General features: G+C 50.6%; 1 protein-coding gene across 2 annotated transcripts in view; it reads left to right on the forward strand.

Annotated features, from left to right (window-relative positions):
• The window catches only part of Nadsyn1 (NAD synthetase 1), a 32064-nt gene extending 13034 nt beyond the window's left edge, over positions 1-19030 (forward strand). For both annotated transcript variants that reach the window (XM_052194565.1, XM_052194573.1), the window contains 16 exons: positions 987-1038; positions 1575-1663; positions 1831-1948; positions 3133-3264; positions 5579-5653; positions 6324-6448; positions 6978-7026; positions 7439-7541; positions 8318-8486; positions 9978-10113; positions 10794-10900; positions 15234-15365; positions 16044-16113; positions 16570-16698; positions 16973-17149; positions 18824-19030. In XM_052194565.1, the coding sequence (XP_052050525.1) occupies positions 987-1038; positions 1575-1663; positions 1831-1948; positions 3133-3264; positions 5579-5653; positions 6324-6448; positions 6978-7026; positions 7439-7541; positions 8318-8486; positions 9978-10113; positions 10794-10900; positions 15234-15365; positions 16044-16113; positions 16570-16698; positions 16973-17149; positions 18824-18925 (1765 nt within the window). In that variant the 3' untranslated portion in view covers positions 18926-19030. The remainder of the gene's footprint in view (positions 1-986; positions 1039-1574; positions 1664-1830; positions 1949-3132; positions 3265-5578; positions 5654-6323; positions 6449-6977; positions 7027-7438; positions 7542-8317; positions 8487-9977; positions 10114-10793; positions 10901-15233; positions 15366-16043; positions 16114-16569; positions 16699-16972; positions 17150-18823) is intronic.
• Positions 19031-21471: the final 2441 nt, after the last annotated feature.

Here is a 21471-nt window from a genome sequence, read left to right on the forward strand (position 1 = left end):
TGGTGGACTGTGACTCTCTTGTCACATTGGTGTGGTAGGTGTGGCCGTGTCTAGGGGTGAACACAAGACTTTTCCAGGGTTGAGAATCTCATCTGATTTCTCCCTTGGAACAGTGACCTAAGTCCAATCCCTCCAACCCCCAGTCTCTCAGAAAACACTGAGAGGCAGAGACACTCCTGTATGGATGAGTCTGTTATAGGCCTCTGTGTGGATGGGTGGCTATACCTCTGAGGGCCTGTGCCTGTGCAGTACTTCCTGTTTCCCAGGACCTCATCTCTGTGGAACAGTAAACCATGCCAGGAAGATGGTATGGTCATGTAGGCCCAGAACAGAGTTCTCCATGTTAATGAGGTACCTAGAGCCCCTGAGGATTTGACCAGTAAGCTTCCTTTCCTAGCCATTCCTCCATGCCAAAGGCATTTAACCTCCGGCCCACCCTGAGAAGTGGGTGCGTACGTACATCCATTTTCTATGATGAACAACCAATGAACAGTTTGGAACCACGGACTGTCTCTTTCATCTACCACTGTCATGGGGAGTGTGGAGAAGACCTTCGCCTACAGAGCCGCTGCCTAAGTTCCCCGTAGAGGGCCTCTCTGCACTCCCAGCCATCACTGCCACCAAGCTAAGGACAATCACTACTGAGCTAAAGCAGACCTCCACGGGTCTTCTGTTCTCAGCTCTTCGGCAACTCCTAGCAGCGCCTGGATGGCCAAGGGTCTGAGAACCACCACGGGCCCAGCCTTGTCCAGGCCCAGGGACCTCTGATGCTTTGCTCCCAACTCCTCTGTGAAGCACCCTGTGGACGACAGGGTGCCGGGCAGCTTTGGCTATCCCAACCCCTGAGCACCCTGTCGGCTGCTGCGTGAGATAAGCACAGTCAAGTACTTCCTGTGTTCCACCTCCCTAGCCGCAGTGCCCAGCGGTCGGGTGGAACGCTGACCCACACATCTCAGCTTTGCCATGCTTTGATTCTTTCCTTTCAGACAAACTGAGGAGTATGTCCTCCCTCGGATGCTACAGGACCTGACAGAGCAGGTACATCCTCCCCAGGGCTTCCTGCCAGCACAGGCTGAGGGTGGGACACAGGAGAAGCACATGTTCTTGGGTAGAGCCAGCATAGCTGGGTAGGTGGGAAGCACAGAGTGGGAGATCCCTGGTGAGCGCCGGAGCGCTGATTACAAGCCAGGCTGCAGGAGTCAGCCCAGAGGGCAGGTGGACAGTTCTAGGAAACCACACACAACCAGCTGGGGGTGGCCATATCTGTGAGCTTTGTCCCTCCTCTTACATTGTGGACCTGGGATTCAGGCTCTTCTTGCAGCCTTGGTGAATGGTGGCAGGAGATGGACTGGAGGAGAGGGCCTGTTGCAGGCATCGTAAAGCTGTGTGGCCTGTGCTCATAAGTGGGGACATAGTGGGATCAGGAGTAGTGTATGCTGGGGCGGGGCACACCCATGGTGAGGAAGGAAAGTCTTAGGCCTGGAACAGTATTATCAGCCTTCCAGAAATCAGACCAGTATATAGGTGGCCCTGGGATCTAAAGTGGTCTTCTCCCCCCCCACACCCCACTGCAGAAAACTGTGCCCTTTGGAGATGTGGTTCTGGCCACCCAGGACACCTGTGTCGGGAGTGAGATCTGTGAGGAGCTCTGGACACCACGCAGGTCAGCTGGCTCTCTGTGCCATCCATTCCCCATCCTGGGCCGGCCAGTGGGAGGGCCAAAGCTTTGCAGCCTCCTGAGGTCATGTCCTTAACCATGGAGGTCCCTCCAGATGGACAGCTAAGGGGCTACAGGAGCCAGTCAGTCACTCCACCTGCCTCTCTCCACAGCCCCCACGTTGACATGGGCCTGGATGGTGTGGAGATCATCACCAACGCCTCAGGCAGCCACCACGTGCTGCGCAAAGCCCATACCAGAGTGGATCTGGTAACCATGGCCACTTCCAAGGTGAACATTGGGCAGGGTGGGTAGAGCATGGTCCTAAGCTAGGAGTTTATCAGGGAGTCCCAGGAGCAGTGGCACCTGGGCAGGGCTCAGCCACTTCTGGTATATGCTTAAGGCTGTGGTCGCAAGCTGTATTCCATTGCCATGCCTCGTCCTTCCCAGACTCCTCCTCTTGGTATCACCTGACCCTAACTGCCATCATTCAAAGCAGATTCTGTTGACACTGCTGCAACAGGGAACCAGGGCATGCTCCCATCCATGGTTGTCATAAAGACACATACCAACTTGCATGGACCTGCCACTGACCTTGGACACAGTGGAGAACTACTGTTGGTCCTTGGTGCAAATAGACACGTCTCAGGTTGAAGATGGGCACAGATGGGCGATAACATCCAGCCGTCACAGAGGTCACCCAAGACCTCAAGTGGCCCTAGAGCTCAATGCTGCCCCATCACTCTACCTACTCTAGATGCAGTGGTCCTGTCAGGGTCAGCAGCACTGCCCTGAGAACTGAGGGAAAGTAAAAGTGGATATTCTATGGGATGTCTGATATGTGGCGTCATGTGACACAATTCTTGGGAAGAGCCAACACAGGTCTGCTCACCCCAGATAGGGAACCAACAAGAGACCAAAGTAACAATGCCACCAGAGTTCAGCATGTAAACTAGTGAGTCCATTGGAATTACCCAGTACTGTAGTTGAGGGGTTACAGACATCAGGGATTCATTAGAGGCAGCTGTGTCACCAAAGCCCATCAACAGCTCATGAAAGCTGGAGTCCTGGAGCTCTCCTCACAACTTGTAGGCAGTTTGACAGGTCAGAAAATCTCTTCCAGGCAGCTTGGCTGGTCTGAGAGCCTCTCAGCAGTCCTTACTGTTTATGTGGTCATGGAGAGGGAGGGATCTTGTGAGTCTGGTGAGTTTCAGGAACTTCCTGAGACTTGTAAATTATTGAATTCCCAATGTTTTAATTTGAAGGAAATTGTAATACATCTGGCAAGGCCACATGAATTAGAGCTATAGGGCTTTGTGTCCGTTCCTGCATCTACCATCTCTGTCAGAGTCTGGGTGCCAGTGGCAACTTGGGACCAGGTGTAGAATGCATCTAGGTATCCTGTACAAGGCTAGTGACAGTCATGTGTTATATCCATTATTGACAGCCATACTGTCAACCTGTATTTCTTCTAGAATGGTGGCATCTACCTGCTAGCCAACCAGAAGGGCTGCGACGGTGACCGTCTCTACTATGATGGCTGTGCCATGATTGCTATGAACGGGAGCATCTTTGCCCAGGGCACTCAGTTCTCATTGGATGATGTGGTAATGAGCCGAGCATGGGAATGGGGAGCAACCTTCACGCTGCCAAGTCAGTTGACTGCCCTTCTGTGTCCCTCTCCCGAGCGTGAGGAGGGATTCTCCTTAGGGCATGTTTTGACTGAACATAGAGCAATGGAAAATGTCCGTGCTGAATATGGGCTGTAAAAGTTGCTTTTATTCTCCTGATGGAACTGTCATCTTGGAGGCTTAGTGCCTCCATCTGCTAGCCTAGGCCTAGTCCCGAAAGCTTCTAGCCCCTGCATAATCTCATCGGGGCCTAGAATGTTTTCAGCCTCTGAGACTTACTGCCAAATAACCTCACTCCTTCCCGGCTCTTTCTAATTTCTGGCTGGCTGGTCAACTCAGCTGTTCTGGTTCAAACTCCTCTCCAAGCTGACTGATTCAACTTGGCTTCTCTGGGCTTCTCCTGAATTCTTGTACTTGACCTCAAACTAACTCTAGCCATCTCTTCTGATCTTCTGGCTCCTCATTCTCTGGCTCATTCTGTCTTCACCCGTATCTAGCTTGTTTTCTCTCTGCAACCTGTCTCTGTACAACTGTCCTAGTGAAACTGCCCTCTTTCTCTGCACTGTAGCTTCCCTTTTCTCTCTCTTCTTGTGAGAGTTAGGCATATCCTACTCTGTCAAATCTTTCTCTGATTTCTCACTTTGCCATTCAATTAGACATCACTTCTAAACGTGTGCTTCCTTCTACAGACTGACTTTACCTTAATTGTTTGGGAGTAAAGGTGTGTGCTAAGAGCTGAGCCACACCACAACTAGAAATAAGGGTTTTGTTTTTGTTTTTGTTTTTTCCCAGTAAATAACACAATCTCTGGTTTCACAGTGTGATCAAATATCCTATAACAAAAAGCTAGGGAGGAGGCCCCCAGGCTATGAACACACTGTGGCAAATACCCTGTGTCTGGGACACAGGGACAGCTGGCTCCGTGCAGGGGGTAGTGGGCTTTTTTGACCCGTTTTAGAAGCTGGCAGGATGAAGCCCCCAATCTAGGATTAGCAAACACTAGGCCTGGTCCAGTCGTAAGGGATGGTGAGCCTCAGGCTTGACTGGGGACATTATTCGTAGGGGAATTCGGCCTGTCTAAAACCTATCAGTTTCCCCATGGTCTGGACAGCCTGCATTAAAGGGAGGCCATTCTCCTGCATTAGTAGCTTTTCTAATTGGTGTGACAAAACAACCAACAGATGTTCTTTAGGGAGGAGGGCTTACTTTGGCTCAGTTTGAGGGCGCAGTCTGTCAAGGTGGGAAAACCTGGAGGCAGGAGAGTGAGGTAGCTGGTCCGTTGTATCCACAGCCAGGAGGCACAGAGATGAGCACAGCTGGTCAGCTTCCTTTTCCCTTTTTATTCACTTTGGGACTCCAACCATGGGCTGGTGCTATCCACACTCGGAGCACATCTTTCCACTTCAGTAAACCTAATCTGGAGACTCACACTGAGACGACCAAAGATTTGGTTCCCTGGTGATTCTAAATTGTATTGAGCTGACAAGCACCATTGACCATCACACCCCACTTGGGCCCCAAGTGTTGGGAAGCTCAGAGGGGACCTCTTACCTCCCGTGGGAAGGGGTTTTCTAAGCATACGAGGCTGGCCAGGCAAAGGACAGTTTGAAAGTACCACCACAATTCTTCAGTGGATGGGCTGGAAGGCAGAAGGCAGCCATGCACAAACCCCACTAATCCACCTCAGGGGACCACACAATCCTCAGAGGGCCTGGCAAGCTGCATGCTCAACCCCTGGAAGATTTGGATGTTAGCTGCCATGTTGTTCTCCATGTTGTCCCCTCCCCCCATCTTCCTCTGCTCATAGGATAGCTGCAGTGGCTCCAGCCATCCCATCTATAAATGGCTATGCTCAGAGTTGGAGGAGCCATTGCTTTCTGTGTCTTTCAAGTAAAAAAGAAACAGTCCTATCCCAAGTTACTGAGAAAGTTGTGTTTCCTGCTATCACTGGTGGGTTGCTGGGAAATGTCTAAATGTAGTCCAAGTGCTGGTGTCAGCCGACAGATGCAGCTGGAGAGTGTTGAGGTCACAGCAGCATCCATGTCAGGTAGCTCTCACAATCACCTGAAACTACCACCAGGAGTCCACTGCCCACTTGTGGCCTCTACAGGAACTGCATTCACATGCACATACACTCAGGCACACACATACTCATGAATAAAATTAAAACACTTTCTTTTTAAAAAGGAAGAGGTTCCAGAGGGCAGTGGTGCCCCTGCTGAGAAAGGCTTCCTTTCTCATCAATCCTGAGACAGCAACCCTGTGCTTTCTCTTCTGCTTCCCTACCCAGGAGGTTCTCACTGCCACCCTGGACCTGGAAGATGTCAGGAGCTACAGGGCAGAGATCTCATCTCGAAACCTAGAGGTAAGTGCTCTGGGAGATGGCAGCCTGAGTGCCCAGGCAGGCCTTGCAGGTAGCCCGGTATGCTGTGGGTTTGGCCACGGCCTCGAGGCCAGCATGTAGAACCGTGCAGAGACATGTCAGCTTGTTCCTTCCCCTGATGCCTACCCACCACTGGTCTGTTTTCTGCCTGTAACCATGGGAACACTTCCAACCACACTTGCTGTTGTATGCCTGGATCCTCTCACTAAGTTTAGCATCCTTGGAGCCCACCATGTGGAAGCATAACGGGCCTTTGCCCTTTTTCAGGCAGGGCACAGGAGTTTTCTACCCAGTGGCTATACCACTGGGTACCTACCCACTCCTCCAGAGTTTTGAGTGCGCATAGGTTCCTTTTCCCTGGGTGTGTCTGCCCAGAAGTAAATCCTCTGGCTCACATGCAGCCCTCTTAGTCAGGCTATTGAAGAGGACTGCTCTCCTGAGTGGCTGTGGCCCCTCCCATCCCCACAGTTCAGGGAAAGCTCTGTAACCTCTCTGCCTTTGCAAGCACTTGTCAGCACCTGTCAACTTTGATCAGTCCTTCCCACTTCCCCGTGGGCCTGTCTGTGTCTCCGATGGCTGCTGGAGTCCTGTGCCTCACCCGTGAAGGCTCCAAACTGCAGCTGTCCCTGTGTCCTGATGTCTCCCTCAACAGGCAGCCAGGGTGAGCCCGTACCCCCGGGTGACGGTGGACTTTGCCCTTTCTGTCAGTGAAGACTTGTTGGAGCCGGTATCAGAGCCTGTGCAGTGGACATACCACAGGCCTGAGGAGGAGATAAGGTGGGTGCCCACCCTCTGGGCCTAGATCCTGTCACTTTGTGGACACCACCGTCCTGGTGGCTGCCAAGGCTTGTCAGGTGTAGGGGCTGCAAGGATTCCCAAAGTCTGCCCAGCGTAGATGTTCTGTGTCATTGGAGTTAAAGATTCGGTGGCTGCTACATAGTGAATTCAAGGACAGCCAGAACTACATAGTGACATAGTGAGACTTGTCTTAAAAAAAAGGGGTGGGGGAGGAAAGAAAAACAGAAAAAGATACTGTAGCTGAGCCAGGGTGCCTGGTTCTTCTCAGGGTAGCCTCCTGTGCTATGGCCTTAACCTCAGAGGCACTGTCCCAGACCTCAGTGTGGCACATGAGGTATCTCTGGGGGTTTCCACCAGACTTGTCAGAGCTAAAATGCCTGAATTGGCATGAAGTGCAGATAGCAGGTAGCCCAACAACAGCCCAGTTGTCTCTGCACTGCCTTCTGGGGGCTCCATGCAGGGCCAGCATAGGTGCAGTGAGCCAGGCTTACACTGTCATCTCCCACAGCCTCGGACCTGCCTGCTGGCTCTGGGACTTCCTTCGACGGAGCAAACAGGTAGGCTCTTTCTACTCCACGTGCTCTCCCGGTTGGTGCGTGAGTCTAGGGTGGGTTAATGATGTTTTCCTTTGAGGGAGTGTATGTGAACTGGCCAGAGGCCACATAGATGAAGCCTGCTTTGAAACTGGTGGTCAGTGGAGCTGTCAGGAGATGGAGGAACTCCCACACCTCCTGATGTGTGCTCATCGTAGGACTGGAGAGGCAGCCTGGGAACCAGGACAGCACCTCCTATCCTTTAGGAAACCTCTGTCAATCACGTGTCATTTGTCCACCCCCCCTCTCTCCCACCACCATGGCGCTGAGCCCTGCATTCCCGTAGGGCTCTGGGACTCACAGGGTTGTGCTAGGCTGCAGTGGGGCCCAACCTATCTGCAGCTCGGTTCACACAGTACTTGGTTACCCGTTCCAGGCTGGGTTCTTCCTGCCCCTGAGTGGCGGTGTGGACAGTGCAGCCAGCGCCTGCATCGTCTACTCCATGTGCTGTTTGGTCTGTGAGGCTGTGAAGAGCGGAAGTAGGTGACATGATATCCGTTGATCTGAGGACGGTGTCAGGTTCAAAACCAGGCAGGGAACAGAGGTGAAACCCAGATTATGGACACCGTGGTGAAGGAGGCTTTGTTGCAGGGAACAGATATCACCAGTCCTGCTCAAGTCCCAGAACCCAGGCCAGTAACCGCCATTCCTGGGCAGTTAGAGATGTGGCCTTGTCTGCCTGCCACTGTCTGTCAACAGTGCAGCCCTAGGGGGCGGTGGATACAGGTTTTGGGGTCCGGCAACCTAGATCAGCCTTATTCCTCCGTGGGTGCAGTGGTACTAAGAATAGCCTGGGCAGCACAGGAGCAGAGGTTAGCCTAGCACAAAACACAGGTTAGTCCAACACAGGCCACAGCTAGCCCAGTGCAGAGCAGTAAGTTAACACAGCTACCTCTGTGGGAACAGGGGCCAGTGTGCAGGCACCAGGGAGAGGGAATTGCTCTTTCTGTTTTAGGACTATGGGCAATGGACTGGGCTAGATTTGTGGCCTCTAGAGTGATCAGTGAGAGCTAGATGCAAAGGAACGTGGGCTATGGACTGTGGGAGATGGATTGTGGAACCTTTACTTCAGACCAGGGGTCTTTGGGTGGGCTCTAGAGATGGACTGAAGTTAATGAGTGGGAGCTAAGGACAGGCCCCAGACAGATAGACAGAGGCTGGTACTTGGAAGATGTTGCCTGGCTGCATGGGCACTTGGGAGGGAGGCCAAAACTTTGTGCAGATAGTGGTTCTCATCCTGCTCTGGTGGCCCTAGATCGGCAAGTGCTGACAGATGTCCAAAACCTGGTAGATGAGAGCAGCTACACCCCACAGGATCCCCGGGAGCTCTGCGGGCGGCTGCTCACAACTTGCTACATGGCCAGCGAGAATTCTTCCCAGGAGACGCACAGCAGGGCCACAAAACTGGCTCAGCTGATTGGAAGGTAGGACTCTGTCGTGTGCTGAGCTCAGGCTGGCCCCGTGGCAGAGGTCAGAGCTGTGGCTGCAGGGTCTGTCTTCATGTGCATCTGGCAGCTGAGGGAAATGCTGCTGTGGGTTGAGTCAGAATTTAAGGAAACAATACAGCCAAGCCCCAGACTATACAGTCCACACATACATACACATACACATGTGCATGTACATGCATAAACACGCATCACCAAGCCTTGCCCCTAGGTGCAGATGCAGGTCATGTATTCCTGTCAGCAGAATACCATAGGGCTGGTCCATCAGGCTTTGGACATAGCTTGCAGGTTGTGTGGGGAAGATCAAGGAGACTTTTCCAAGAGGTGTGACTTCCTCATCCAGAATGTTCTTTTGTTCTGGCTCTTTGGAAGAACAAGAAACTGCCTGTCACACAGCCAAAAACCTCCCACCAGCAGTTCTGTTCTTGGGCTTATGCCCAAAGGAGTAACGAGTCTCAACAGTTCCCTCCCGGGATGCCCCTGGTTGTCCGCTCATCACAGTAATGGGAGGAGGGAATGACCCAAATGCCCATTAGCCGATGAACGGCTAAACAAAAATGCCAGTTGTGCACACCGTGGAGTGGTGCACTGAAGTGAAAAGGTGTGGAGTGCCTTTGCAGCATGAGTGGCCCTTGGAACTGTCATGCTGTGTGAAACACAACAGGTGTCAAAGGCCATGGCACATACAACTTCATTTCTGTGAGTTGCCCAGCTTAGCATCTCCGTAGAGATAGTGGACTGGCAATTATCAAGCTGGGGCAACTGGGAATAGAGAGTGATCGCTACTGAGCAGGATTTCTTTCTGGGGGTGGTGAGCAGTAACGGTTTTACAGTATTGTGACTGTGCTGACCATGGTTGAGTCCCATGCTGTTGGGTGGTAATAGGGGACCGGAGAGAGGGCTGGTAGGTAAAGGTGCTTGCCACCAAGCCTGATTGATGCCTGAATTCCATCCCTGGGACCCATGTGCTGTAAGGAGAGAACCAACTCCCCAAGGTTGTTCTCTGACCTCCACACACGTGCTCTGGGATGTGTGCCTTCTCCAGTTCATGTGATAAGAAAGTTTTAATTTATATTTTAACTATATATATAGTGTAGGTATGTGCATGTGAGTGACAAAGAGTGTGTTGAATCCCTGAAACTGGAGTTACAGGTGATTATGAGCCCTCATGTGGATGCTGGGAATTAAATCCAGGTCCTTTGGAAAAGTAGTCAGTGCTCTTAATTCATGAGCCGTCTCTCCAGCCCCAAGGGATATGTGTCCCCGCCCCACCCCTCCACACACCTTGGAGACAGGTCTTACTCTGGAGCTCTGGCCGACCTGGAGCTCTCAACTCCACCTGCCTCTTTCTCCCCTGTGCTGGGATTAAAGGCATGCACTACTACACGCAGGCCCCAGAAATGTTTTTAAAAGGTAGTTAAGAGCATGTCTCAGCCTGCCTGTGCCGACCCCTCCCCTCTGCTCTTCCAGCTACCACATCAGTCTCAGCATCGACACTGTTGTGAAGGCTGTCTTGGGCATCTTCAGCCTGGTGACCCGGAAGTTGCCTCAGTTCTCAGCACACGGAGGGAGCAGCAGGGAGAACCTGGCCTTGCAGAATGTGCAGGTAGGTATTTGAGCCTGGCGCTAGTCCTCACAAAGATGTGAATGTGAAGGTAGCGGAAGACTGGAGCCTGGTGATGAGATGAGCAGCGGATTAACCTTCTGCAGGTCTACTAGAGACCCTGGCCACATAGCCATGCTTTGGATTGCAGATCTGTGAGTGTGCAAGCATGTGTGTGGGCATGTGTGCCCATCTGAGCCTTGGAAAGGCTGTGTGTCAGAGCATGACCACACACGGGCATAAGTGGGGCCTGTGTGTTTGTTTCATCAAGGCCTGGCACGGATGACGCTGCCCCACCCCGCGCTGCCTTGGTTAGGGAGAGAAAAGGTTCCAGGGTTTGTCTGTTGGGGTGTCAGCATACCATCTCTGTTTGCCCCTTGTGTGCATGGCCTCCTCATGGTGTGGAGGGCATTGCTGAATATCTCCCTGGCTGCCATTACTCAGTGCTGGCCTCCTGTCACTCTTGGTGCTATCACTGTGCTGTGGACTGGTACAGGGAGAGCCTGGGAGGCTTCTCCCAGCACAACGAAGCACAGCGCAGCACAGGGCAGTGCAGCACAGTGCAGCACAGCTTGACTCAACCTGTTTGTGTTCTAACTCTGTTGCTCCTGTGCTAGGATTGCATTTAGTGTAGCTGCTTCCTGGGTCATAGCACAGGATAATTTCCTTTTTCCTCCACCCAGGCTCGGATTAGGATGGTCCTTGCCTACCTGTTTGCTCAGCTGAGCCTCTGGTCTCGGGGTGCTCGAGGAAGCCTTCTTGTGCTTGGATCTGCCAATGTGGATGAGAGGTGCGTATGGCTGGGATGGACTCGGGCACCCCAAGTCTCTAGATGGAAGTTTGGTCCTTTCAAGACATAGTCTTCCTGTAGTATCAGGATATCCAGAGAATGCAGACCAAGAATCTTCTCTTTTCCCAGCCCAGTTCACACTCACCCAGCTTAGGCTGCTTCTGTCCCTGGTCTATCTCCCAGCTCCTGTCAGCCATACTAGGACCCCCACTTCCTCTTCCTTTCCTGTCCCATGCATCAAAGGTCATGTCATTGCAAATAGTTTTCCAAAACTCAAAACAGCTATCTCAAAATCAAACCAAACCGAACTGTGAATGTTGGGTGGTGGTGTATGTATATAGGTGGGTAGGTAGATGGATGGATAGATGATTGAGGATGCATGTAGATGTATATATGTATGTATTGATGGAAGTATATATGTATGTATAGGTGGCTGGTTGGCTGGCTGGCTGGATGAATAGGTAGATGGATGGATGGATGTGTGGCTGTTTTTCTGTGTGAACCTTTGTTATTTGCTTAAAAAAATCCAGTGGTTCTCTTGTTTCCAGGTACAATCCACCCAACTTCAGACCCAGCAGTAGAGACTGGTAGATCCCCTTCCCAGACTCAGTTTTCCTACTTTCCTTAGGTGAACCGCCATACCTCCTAGCTGCTCCCACATGCTCCTCGTTAGCTGAGGAATTTTAAAACATCACATACTCATCGATTAGTCTTTTTGCCTGTCTAGTCATAAACTGTGTCACCCATCTGTGCATCCATTACTCTGACCATCCATCCATCCACCCACCCATACATACATACATACATACATACATACATACATACATGCATGCATATGCCGCGGGTGGTCCCAACTGAGGGAGAACTTTGGATTTCAGGAAAAGGCACAGGTTCAGCCACATGACAAACAGAAACAACCACACACAGAGGCAGAGGCGGTTTGAATCTGAATGTATTTTTCTGTTTTGAGGCATGAGCCTTTAAGCATGAGGAATTGATATTTACATATCAAAAGATGTATCTAGTAAAGCAGGCCCAAGGAACAATTAGCATAACCATTTGGTACAAGGAAGTATAAAATCAACCAGGTAAAACGGTTTCCCATGTAACAAACTTAGAAGCTCGACCACAGACAACATCAATCTTCTTGATATAAACTTTTAAAGAGACTTTAAAGGACGTTTTGTCAAACTCCCTGAGTCTAAATGAGTCTCCGTGAGTAATAAGTATGAACTGCATCCTGAATCACACCTGGATAAGTTAAGAATGTTGTTTTGGTCAAAGACCCCCCTAGGTGGGGTCTACAAGACAAAAGCAGTTCCTCACAAGCTTCCGTTGCAGCAGCTCTGAGCTTTGCAACAACTCAAATGCAAATTCTTTCTAATTTGCCCACACCTACCTGTTCAAGAACATTGTATAAGGTTCTTCAGATGTAAATATCTTTTAGTCTGAGCCTATTGTTTCAAATCCACCTGTCCTGCAAGGGTGACTATGAGGGTCAAAAAACAAAAGAAACTTGTACTTTTCATGTGTAGCTGGTTAAACTAACCTCTTCTTAATAACATTATATCTTTTAAATTATGTCCAATGACTTATAAGCCAATATACAGTCAAGACATATAAAATATATTTATACCACTATGCTAATTAATGCTTTCATACCATAGTGTCAGAGCCATACTTCATTTATATACTGTTGGGAGGTAAATGTAATTACGTAAATGACTGGAGCAAAGTGTTGCAGAATTTTCTGGCTAGTGACTTACTTCAAAATGGATTCTTTTACATCTTAATTTGCTTGGTTTTTCATAGTCCCTGCTACTAAGAAGGGGGAGAGTTTAGGAGCAAAGCAAATTGCCAAGTGAGATTTTTGGCTTCTGAATAGAGGTGTTCCGAAAGGCTCCAGGAGACATTTCTCACCTCAGTCTGTAAAACTTTGTCTCACAGAATCTACTGGAGCCACTGCAGCATGCAAACATACATATATACATACATACATACATACATACATCCACCCACCCACCCACCTATCCATGCACACATACGTACATAAATACATCCCACCCCACCCCATCCATACATCTACCTACCTTTCCAATCACCCACACATCCATATATCCATCCACCTATTCATCCATCCATCCATCCACCAACCTATATATACATACATACATACACACCTATCCATCTATCCATACACACATACATACATACATACATACATACATACATACATACAAACATCCCACCCCATCTATATATCCACCTACCTGTCCATTCAGCCACATATCCATATATCCATCCACCTATTCATTCATACATACATACATACATACATCTACTTACACCATCAATCATCTATCCATCTATCTATCCACCCACCTATTTACATACATTCAGTTTGGTTTGGTTTGATTTGAGACAGCTTCTTACTATGAAGCATAGGTGGCCTCAAACATAGCATATAACCCAGACTGCCCTCAAACTGGAAGCAATCCTCCTGCCTCTGCCTTCTAAGAACTAGGATTATAGGATTGTGTCGCCACACCTAGCAGGTTGTGTGTGTGTGTGTGTGTGTGTGTGTGTATAGCCAGCATGTGCCATGGCATGTATGTGGGGGTCAGAGGACAACTTCTGGTATCAGTCTTCATCTACCTTGTATGAGGCAGGCTGTCATTGTCCACTACTGTATACTCCAGGCTAGCTGACATACATACATACATACATACATACATACATACATACATTTTTGGGAATTCTGTCTCCATAGGCATTCTTGGATCATAGATGGGTACCACTGTGTCCAGCTTTGTGTGGGTGTGGGGGATCTGAACTCGGGTCCTCTTGCTTGTGCAAAGAATGCTTTACCTACAGGGCTATTCCCCAGAGCCCAAGACTGTTCTTTTTCTCCTCGGGGAAGGAACCACCAGTGAGGGTAGGGTTGAGAGGAAGAGACAGGAGCACGATGGGGTTGCCACCCTTCTGCAGTGGCACCCAGCTTTGTTGGCTTGTTGTTGTGGTTTTGCCAAGAGATGGTGCCAAGAGAAACAGTGAGTCAAAAGCTTGAAGAGAGGTGATGAGGCACCGCCATAAGGGCCCAGTAAGTTCCAGGAGTGCTTTTGATGACTTGCTAGAGGACTAGGGCTGTGGCCTCTACTGCAAACAGACTGGCAGCGGGGTCAGGTCAGGACAGAGCAGCATGGCACTGCTTGCCACAACCACTCGCAGTGATGTTACGAAGGATACATCCAGTTCCACATGCAGCTGGCAGGAGGTATCAGGTACCTTCCAATGATACCTGCCAGAAATCTCACCCTCCGGGAGAAATGTGGGGCTTCAGCACATGCCATGTAATCTGTACTCATAACTTGGGCCCAGGAACCTCCATCAGGGAGGGACAGGGGAGCCTACAAGCCTGGGTTTCTAACATGAGCCAAGCCACTTGGTAGCTGCCTTCTGAAAGAGGGCTGTTGTTTCAAGCCTGTGGGTGACTCATGGGTGAGAGAGGGTGGGGTGGGTGTGTTCCTGCTAACCGAAGGCCAGGGCGGGGCCAGAACAATGGCCAGGTGCACACCATAGGCAGCCACGCTGATGATTGGTGTCACCTGAAAAGGAGGTAAAGGAAGGAAGCCAGATCCCACCCGGGTCCATGAGGCCACAGAAAATGGAGATCAGCACGTGTTATGCGCCCTGATGAAAGCTTTGATGTGTAAGCCTAAGTTGTTTATTCTCATGGACGGTCACTGCAGGGTAGCTGCTTATGCCACGCCCACCCCAGGCCCCTGGAGGCTCTTCCCATGCCCAACACCCACCTTCCTGTACTCTCCCAAACATCAGCATCTTGATGGCAGCCTGTGGCCTTTGCTCTCTAATTCTTACTCCCTTTGAGGAGGCCTGTGGTTGCCTCTCAACCCCACCCTGTAATCCAGGTCCATCTCTGTCTGGAGACAGTTTACCTTTAGGGACCTTTTGGCCATGTGAGATCCCAGATCTAAAGCTGTGGATCAGAACTTTCTACCAGGTTGGGTGTGTATTTGTGCAAGGTCCTGTCTTCCCTTCTGAGGCCTCTCCCTTGGCTCCACCTAGCTGACCCTGGCCTTCTAGAGAAGGTGTTCCAAGCAGGTTGACTGTGGTACCCAAGCATTCTGAGCCAAAACAGGTATCTACCTAGCATGCTCAATATGATCTAGATGGCTTCCTCCAGGGCCTGAGCTGTGCTGGACATACGACTTCTAGGGTCCCTGGAAGAAGGGGGCCCTTGGACAGCACTGGTACACCCTATAACCCTCAATACCTCTGGAACCATGAGGATACTGTCCTTTCTCTCTGACAGTCTCCTCGGCTACCTGACCAAGTATGACTGCTCCAGTGCGGACATCAACCCCATAGGTGGCATCAGCAAGACAGACCTGAGGGCCTTTGTCCAGTTCTGTGCCGAGCGTTTTCAGCTTCCTGTTCTGCAGACGTGAGTGCTCCTGCTTGTGTTCTTGTGGCTCCAGGGCCACCAGGGCCACCAGGGCCACCAGGCCACACTTGCCCTACTCAACCACCCTTCTTAGCTCCCTGTGTCCTGCCCTTCAGTTTCTGTTCCTGCACCCACAGTTCTAAGTATCTCATGTGACAGTTCTTCCAAGACTGGCTCTTCTCCTGCTGCTGTCACTGTCTCAAGCCAAGGAGTCTAGGTGCTAGCACCTGACAGGCCTGATCTCTGGGTACCTGTTGAGGACATCACAGCCCGTCAGCTTGTCGGGCCACTGTAGCATTGCTCCTGGCACCAGGAAATGCCTGTATCCTTGCTCCCCTCACAGAGTCAGTCTTGCCCACAGCGGACCTCAGCAATATGTGGAGGTCCCTTTGCTTGTCACAGAGAGTTTGTTCCTGGCAGCTCATAGGCACAGACTGGGGATCCTCCCAAGTGTCCTGCAGTGTGCCAACTACCCCACTATACCTGCTCTGCCAAGGGTCCCTGCCCTGTGCTTGCCAGCCCCTTCTGCCCTTCATTCATTGTCCTTTGGGTCATGAGTGAGCCCAGGCATGGCCCTGCCAGTCATATCCAACCCAACTGCGGTCTGTCTAGGGATGTCCTGCCAGAGTTCATGAGCACATTAGCAGCCCTGGTGACTGACTCGGTGTTTCCCTGCAGCATCCTGTCAGCCCCGGCCACTGCAGAGCTGGAGCCCTTAGCCGATGGGCAGGTCTCTCAGATGGATGAGGTAATGATAGTGGATGTGTCTCCCCTTCTCACTGGGTCCCTCTGCCAAAAGGAGACCTTGCTGCCCCAGGCCCCTGGCTCAGTCAAGCTGACAGAATCACTGACCTCAGACACTCTGACTTAGCTTTCTCACTGTGGTTAGGGCTGAGGAAAGGGGAGATAAGGTTGGTCAGAGGGAGTGTGAAGACGGGAAGGAAGGACTCCAGTTCCCCCACAGCAGGCTCTCTGCCTCAGAGCAATCTTGGAGTAGAGTCAGCCACCTTCCATTCCTGGCAGGGTTTTGGTCATCTTCCAAACCTGTATTTCCTGTCGCCAGTGTCTTCGATCCCTGGCTGGGCACCGATTTCTGGCCCTGTGGAGCCTCACCTCCATGGAGCTTTGGTCCCCAACTGCAGAAGCTGGGAGGACCCTCTGGGCACCGCCCTACTGCATGTTGAACATATTTCCGTCCTCACAGGAAGACATGGGGATGACGTATGCAGAACTCTCCATCTTCGGCAGGCTCCGGAAGGTCGCCAAGGCAGGGCCCTACAGCATGTTCTGCAAACTGCTCAACATGTGGAGAGACAGCTGTACACCGAGACAGGTGAAGCATGTGTGACATCGGCTGAGCCACCTGGGCATGACCCCCAAAGTGATAAGTTCATTTCACACATAGTAACATTTTTTGGCTTTCATATTTAGTCAGAACCAGGACTCCACAGTCCTGCAGCTCAGCTAGCGCCAGCCCAGTTGATACGTTGCCACACTGCTGTCAGGAAAAAACATGGACAAGACTGGCACCTGTTGGCTGCAGGGCTATTGGCCCTGAGTCTTTCCTGTCTTTCTAACCTGAGACCTGTGCATTCCTTGCCCACCAGGTGGCTGAGAAGGTGAAGCTATTTTTCTCAAAGTACTCCATGAACAGACACAAGATGACGACCCTCACACCAGCATATCATGCTGAAAACTACAGTCCTGATGACAACAGGTTTGACTTGCGACCCTTTCTGTACAACACGAGGTGGCCCTGGCAGTTCCTCTGCATTGACAACCAGGTAGGCACGGCCAGAGAGCTTTGTGTGTCATGCCTGGGAGAACTTACAGGTGCTTCCTTTGAGGAGAAAATCTTTTTTAAATGCAAAGTGGTATATGGCATGGATTATTTTATTTTCTGTGTATGTATGTGTGTGTATGTATGTATTTATGTATATATGCACACATAGATATACATATATAGTTTTGGTTTAATTTGGTTTGGTTTTTGAGACAGGGTTTCTCTGTGTAACAGTCCTGGCTGTCCTGGAACTCGTTTTGTAGACCAGAAAGGTCTTGAACTCACAGAGTTCTGGATATGTTTGCCTCCTGAGTGCTGGAATTAAAGGAATGTACAACCACAGACATACATATTTTTGAGACAGGTTCTCTCTGTGTAGTCCTGTAGAACTGGCTCTGTAGACCCTGCAGGGCTCAAGCTTATAGAGACCCTCCCACCTCTGCCTCCAGAGTACTGGGATTAAAAGTGACACAACTTTGATTAAAGCAAACTTAGCTCCTTACCTCTCTCCTTTTCTTAAAACCACAGTGGAAACACCCAGAGGTGACAAGTTAAACACAGTTCCTTCCCAGCCAGACTCTGCTTGGCTAAAGAGAGACAGCTACTCAGCACAGGGACACAATTAAAGAGGGCAAACCTCGGATACCTGGCATGCACTTTGAGGGTGCAGAGTGTACATCTAACCTCTGTGTTGTTAGGTGGAAGTCATCGTGGTCTTGTTATCATGAAAATCGTCATGACTGGGCTGGAGTCAGCACCTCTGACATTCAGGAAAAAAGGCAGGGATGCTGCCAGATGGTCCCCCGCCCCTGAGAGAGAGACTCATCCAGTCCCTTTAATCAGTAATGCCCCAGCCAAAGAGGGCTGGCATGGTACTGGAAAACCCTCTGGGCTTCTCCTTGCGAAGAAGTGACTCTGTATCCAGCTGACTTTGGGAACATCCCCTCCCCCTCCCCCCAAGCCACCCTCAGTAACCCAGAAGATTCAGTGGGAAGAAGAATGGCCACTGCGAAGCTGAGAGACATGGGTCAGGATGTTATATGTCCTATGTCCCCACTGGCTGGGCAAGCCTGCACCTTGTGTAGCTGATGTAGCCTGTGTAGCATGCTTTGTCCCTGCATCCTGCTGTCAGTGAGTCACAGGAATGGAACAGTTTAGCCACCAAGGGCAGAGGGTGGGAGCTGTATCAGCTGTTTAATTTACTGTGACTATTGTGTGTGTCTATGTGTATGACTTTGCACCTGTGGGTAAAATGCCCGTGCAGGTCGTGCAGACATTGGATCTCCTGGAGCTGGAGTCACAAAAGCTTGACGTCCGTACTGGGAACTGAACTCAGGTCCCCTGGAAGAGCAGCAAGTGCTCTCATCTACAACATTATGTCTCTAGCACCAAGCTCTGGCTTCTTTAGTAGCTATAAGGGCTTGGCCACTCCACCTCCCGCGAAGACCCACTTGGTAGCAGTTTCTACAGATCAGCAAGGGATTTTGACACTATGTAGCCTCACAGTGGACAGAAATAGAAGCACCTGGAATCTCCCCATCCACGGTGGCCACCAGGCACTCACTCCCCTGCGCCAAACCTTTCCCACCATCTGTACGCTATCCAGGGGTGGTTTGTAATCTTCATGGGCCTGGTTCTTTGAAGGGTAATAGTTCTGATGGGCTTCTCTCCTCAGGTTCTGCGGCTCGAGAAGATGCAGTCCTGGGATGAACGGCTCATGGAGAACTTAAAAGGGCCAACACCTGTATGGAAACAGCTCCTCCCCAAGGACCCCTAATGTGAATTCAAATCACCAGTGGCCCCTGACACAGCCCGCCAGGAGCCAGGTTTTGTTTACCTTTCAAGGAAGAGAAATCTATTCTAATGAAATAAAAAATATAAATAAAAATGTTTTTTTTAAGATGTATTTTATTATTTTATATATACAGTCTATGGCCTACAGATGTCTGTGAACTGCATGCTTGTCTGGTACCCACAGAGGCCAGAAGAAAGCCTCAGATCATCTGAAGTTGCTGGTACAGGCAGTTGTGAGTCACCTGGTATGGGTACCAGGAACTGAACTCCAGTCCTCTGAAAGTAACAAGCATTCTTAACCACTGAGCACCATGTGTGCTGTCACACTGCTCGGTCACAGTGCTTTCCGGTGTGAGTATGGCCATCATGGGCTAGAGGATGCCCCATGTGGAAATGGGCCTGTGTAGCAGAACTGTGACGTGGTTTCTGACCAAGGAGGGGCATCTTAAGCCTGAAACAACATGAAAAGCCATCCCCCTCCACCCACACCTGCCTCTGTCCTGGGTTCTAGCAGGAACCTGGATGGTTCTGTTGAGTTTGCTCGTGTAGAGTCTGGGAGCCAGCCATCCTTACCCTTACCTTAGCCTGTGAGAACCTGTCTGGTCTGGAAGCAGTGCTGGTGTTGAATGGCATCTGGTCCCTTTCTCTGCCCAGAGGGCCTTCCAAGGCTCTTCTCTCCCAGCATCTGTCCCCCGTCCACACGCAGTCACATCTTCTGTCTGGCGCACAGGCTTGCCTCCTTCCTGCTAGGCTGGATATCCAAGTGTAGAGCAGGCGCTACTTGCTCTAGCACAAAGAAGAACACATTTGTGTCTTATCCACCGTGTCAGAGTTCATTGAATAGCAGTATATTCACAAGGTATAGATAGCTGTTTCAGTGGCAATATTGTGCCAGACAGTCTGCTTTCCTTGATAACCTGGCCAAGGCAAACAGTTTCTTTCACTCCGATCTTAAGTGCTAATATTAACTATCAGAATATACATTACACATCATATAGCTTGTATGTGTGTGTAGGTTATCAAGTAACCACAAAGGGTTGACAAGGAGTTCCCAAGAGGTCAAAGAAGTCAAAACTGATAAAACAGTAGAAGGTGCAGGAATCTCTGCTGATAAGATAACAAAATGGAAGTCAGGGATGCTGTGGCAACCAGTGCGGGTGAAAGGACAGGATTGGGTCTAGGCAAAAGAACCAGCAGGGATGGACAGACAGCAATTCAAGTAGCTGCGTGCAGTGGAGAACCAAGCAAGCTGAAGCGCCTGGTGAGTCAAGAGTTCTCGACCCATCAGTCCCTGATGGGGCACACTGACTGTCAGGTGACAGGTTAGGAAAGGCTGCTGCCATTGCAGCAGGTGGATGTTTGAAGGCTGGTGGAGTTGGGGTTCTAAGGTGCTTCTCTCTCCAGGTTCCACAGTTTGAGAAGAAAGCACCACAGAGCCAGGGACATGGGATACAGAAGCCATCGCCTACAATGGAAGCACTTACCCCAGAGGTCCTTAGTGTGACTCACTTTAATTAAGATTTTCATGTGTGTGTGTGTGAGGGGGGGGGGCTGGGACAGGGACAGGGAGAGAGTTGCACTGCACTCTGCATGGGTGGCTGCCAAGATCAGAGGAGGATGTTGGAGCCCCTTGAAGCATGCAATTGTAAGCAGCCTGTTGGGGTTCTAGGACTTGAACTCAGATCCTCTCTGTAAGAACAGTAGACACTTAGTTGCTGATTCATCTCTCTACCTCCCTACTGTGACCTTTTAATCACCAATAGCCAGTGTCCCGAGTCCAGCGGGGTGGGGAGTGTGTGCTGTGTTCCCATCACTCAGGTGGACGCACCCTGGGGAGTCTGTCATAGTCTTCTTGCAGACAGGCTGTAGTTGGGGGAAGTTTGCTTCAGAGGGGACAGGTCCTCAGCTGTGGGAACATGAAGGACAGTAAAGAGGAAGCTAGGGAGGAACTGAGCCCTTTTCTGGACTCAGGATCTTTCCCTTATTTCTCAGGCAGACCCCACTAACCAGGATGGAGGAGGCAGGCAGGAATGTGTCATAGATTTCCTGCTAGGATAGAGGTTTAAATGCTCGGCCTAGACAGACACTATACCTCTGGCGGAAGTGGAAGAGGGCAGGTGAGGCTTGGAGGTCTTTAGGAGAGGGTTATGGAGTGAGACAGGAACCTGAGGGTAAGACTGCAAACCCATCGATGTTCACCTCCAGCACAGAGGTTAAGGGAGTCTTAGATACCTTTACTTCTGTATTCGTGGCCTGTGCGCTGCTCCACCTTGGCATGGTGCCCAGACCCAGGCGCCATTGTCACTGGCCTGCAGCCACTAGTCCCTGAGGCAGAGTCGTGCCCAGCTGTGTAGGGTCAGCGCCCTCTTGTGGCAGGCCTTGGGAACTATGGGGGATCACATATAGGTTGGGTCAGTTTATCTGAGTCCATTCGGCTTGGGGTCCTGCAACCTCTTCTGTGGCCCATGGATCATTTCTGATAGTTTCCTCCCTCTGTCTCCAGGCAATTCTCATTTATAATGGACTTCT

The sequence above is a fragment of the Apodemus sylvaticus genome, chromosome 1, assembly GCF_947179515.1.
Source record: "Apodemus sylvaticus chromosome 1, mApoSyl1.1, whole genome shotgun sequence".
Classification (NCBI taxonomy): domain Eukaryota; kingdom Metazoa; phylum Chordata; class Mammalia; order Rodentia; family Muridae; genus Apodemus; species Apodemus sylvaticus.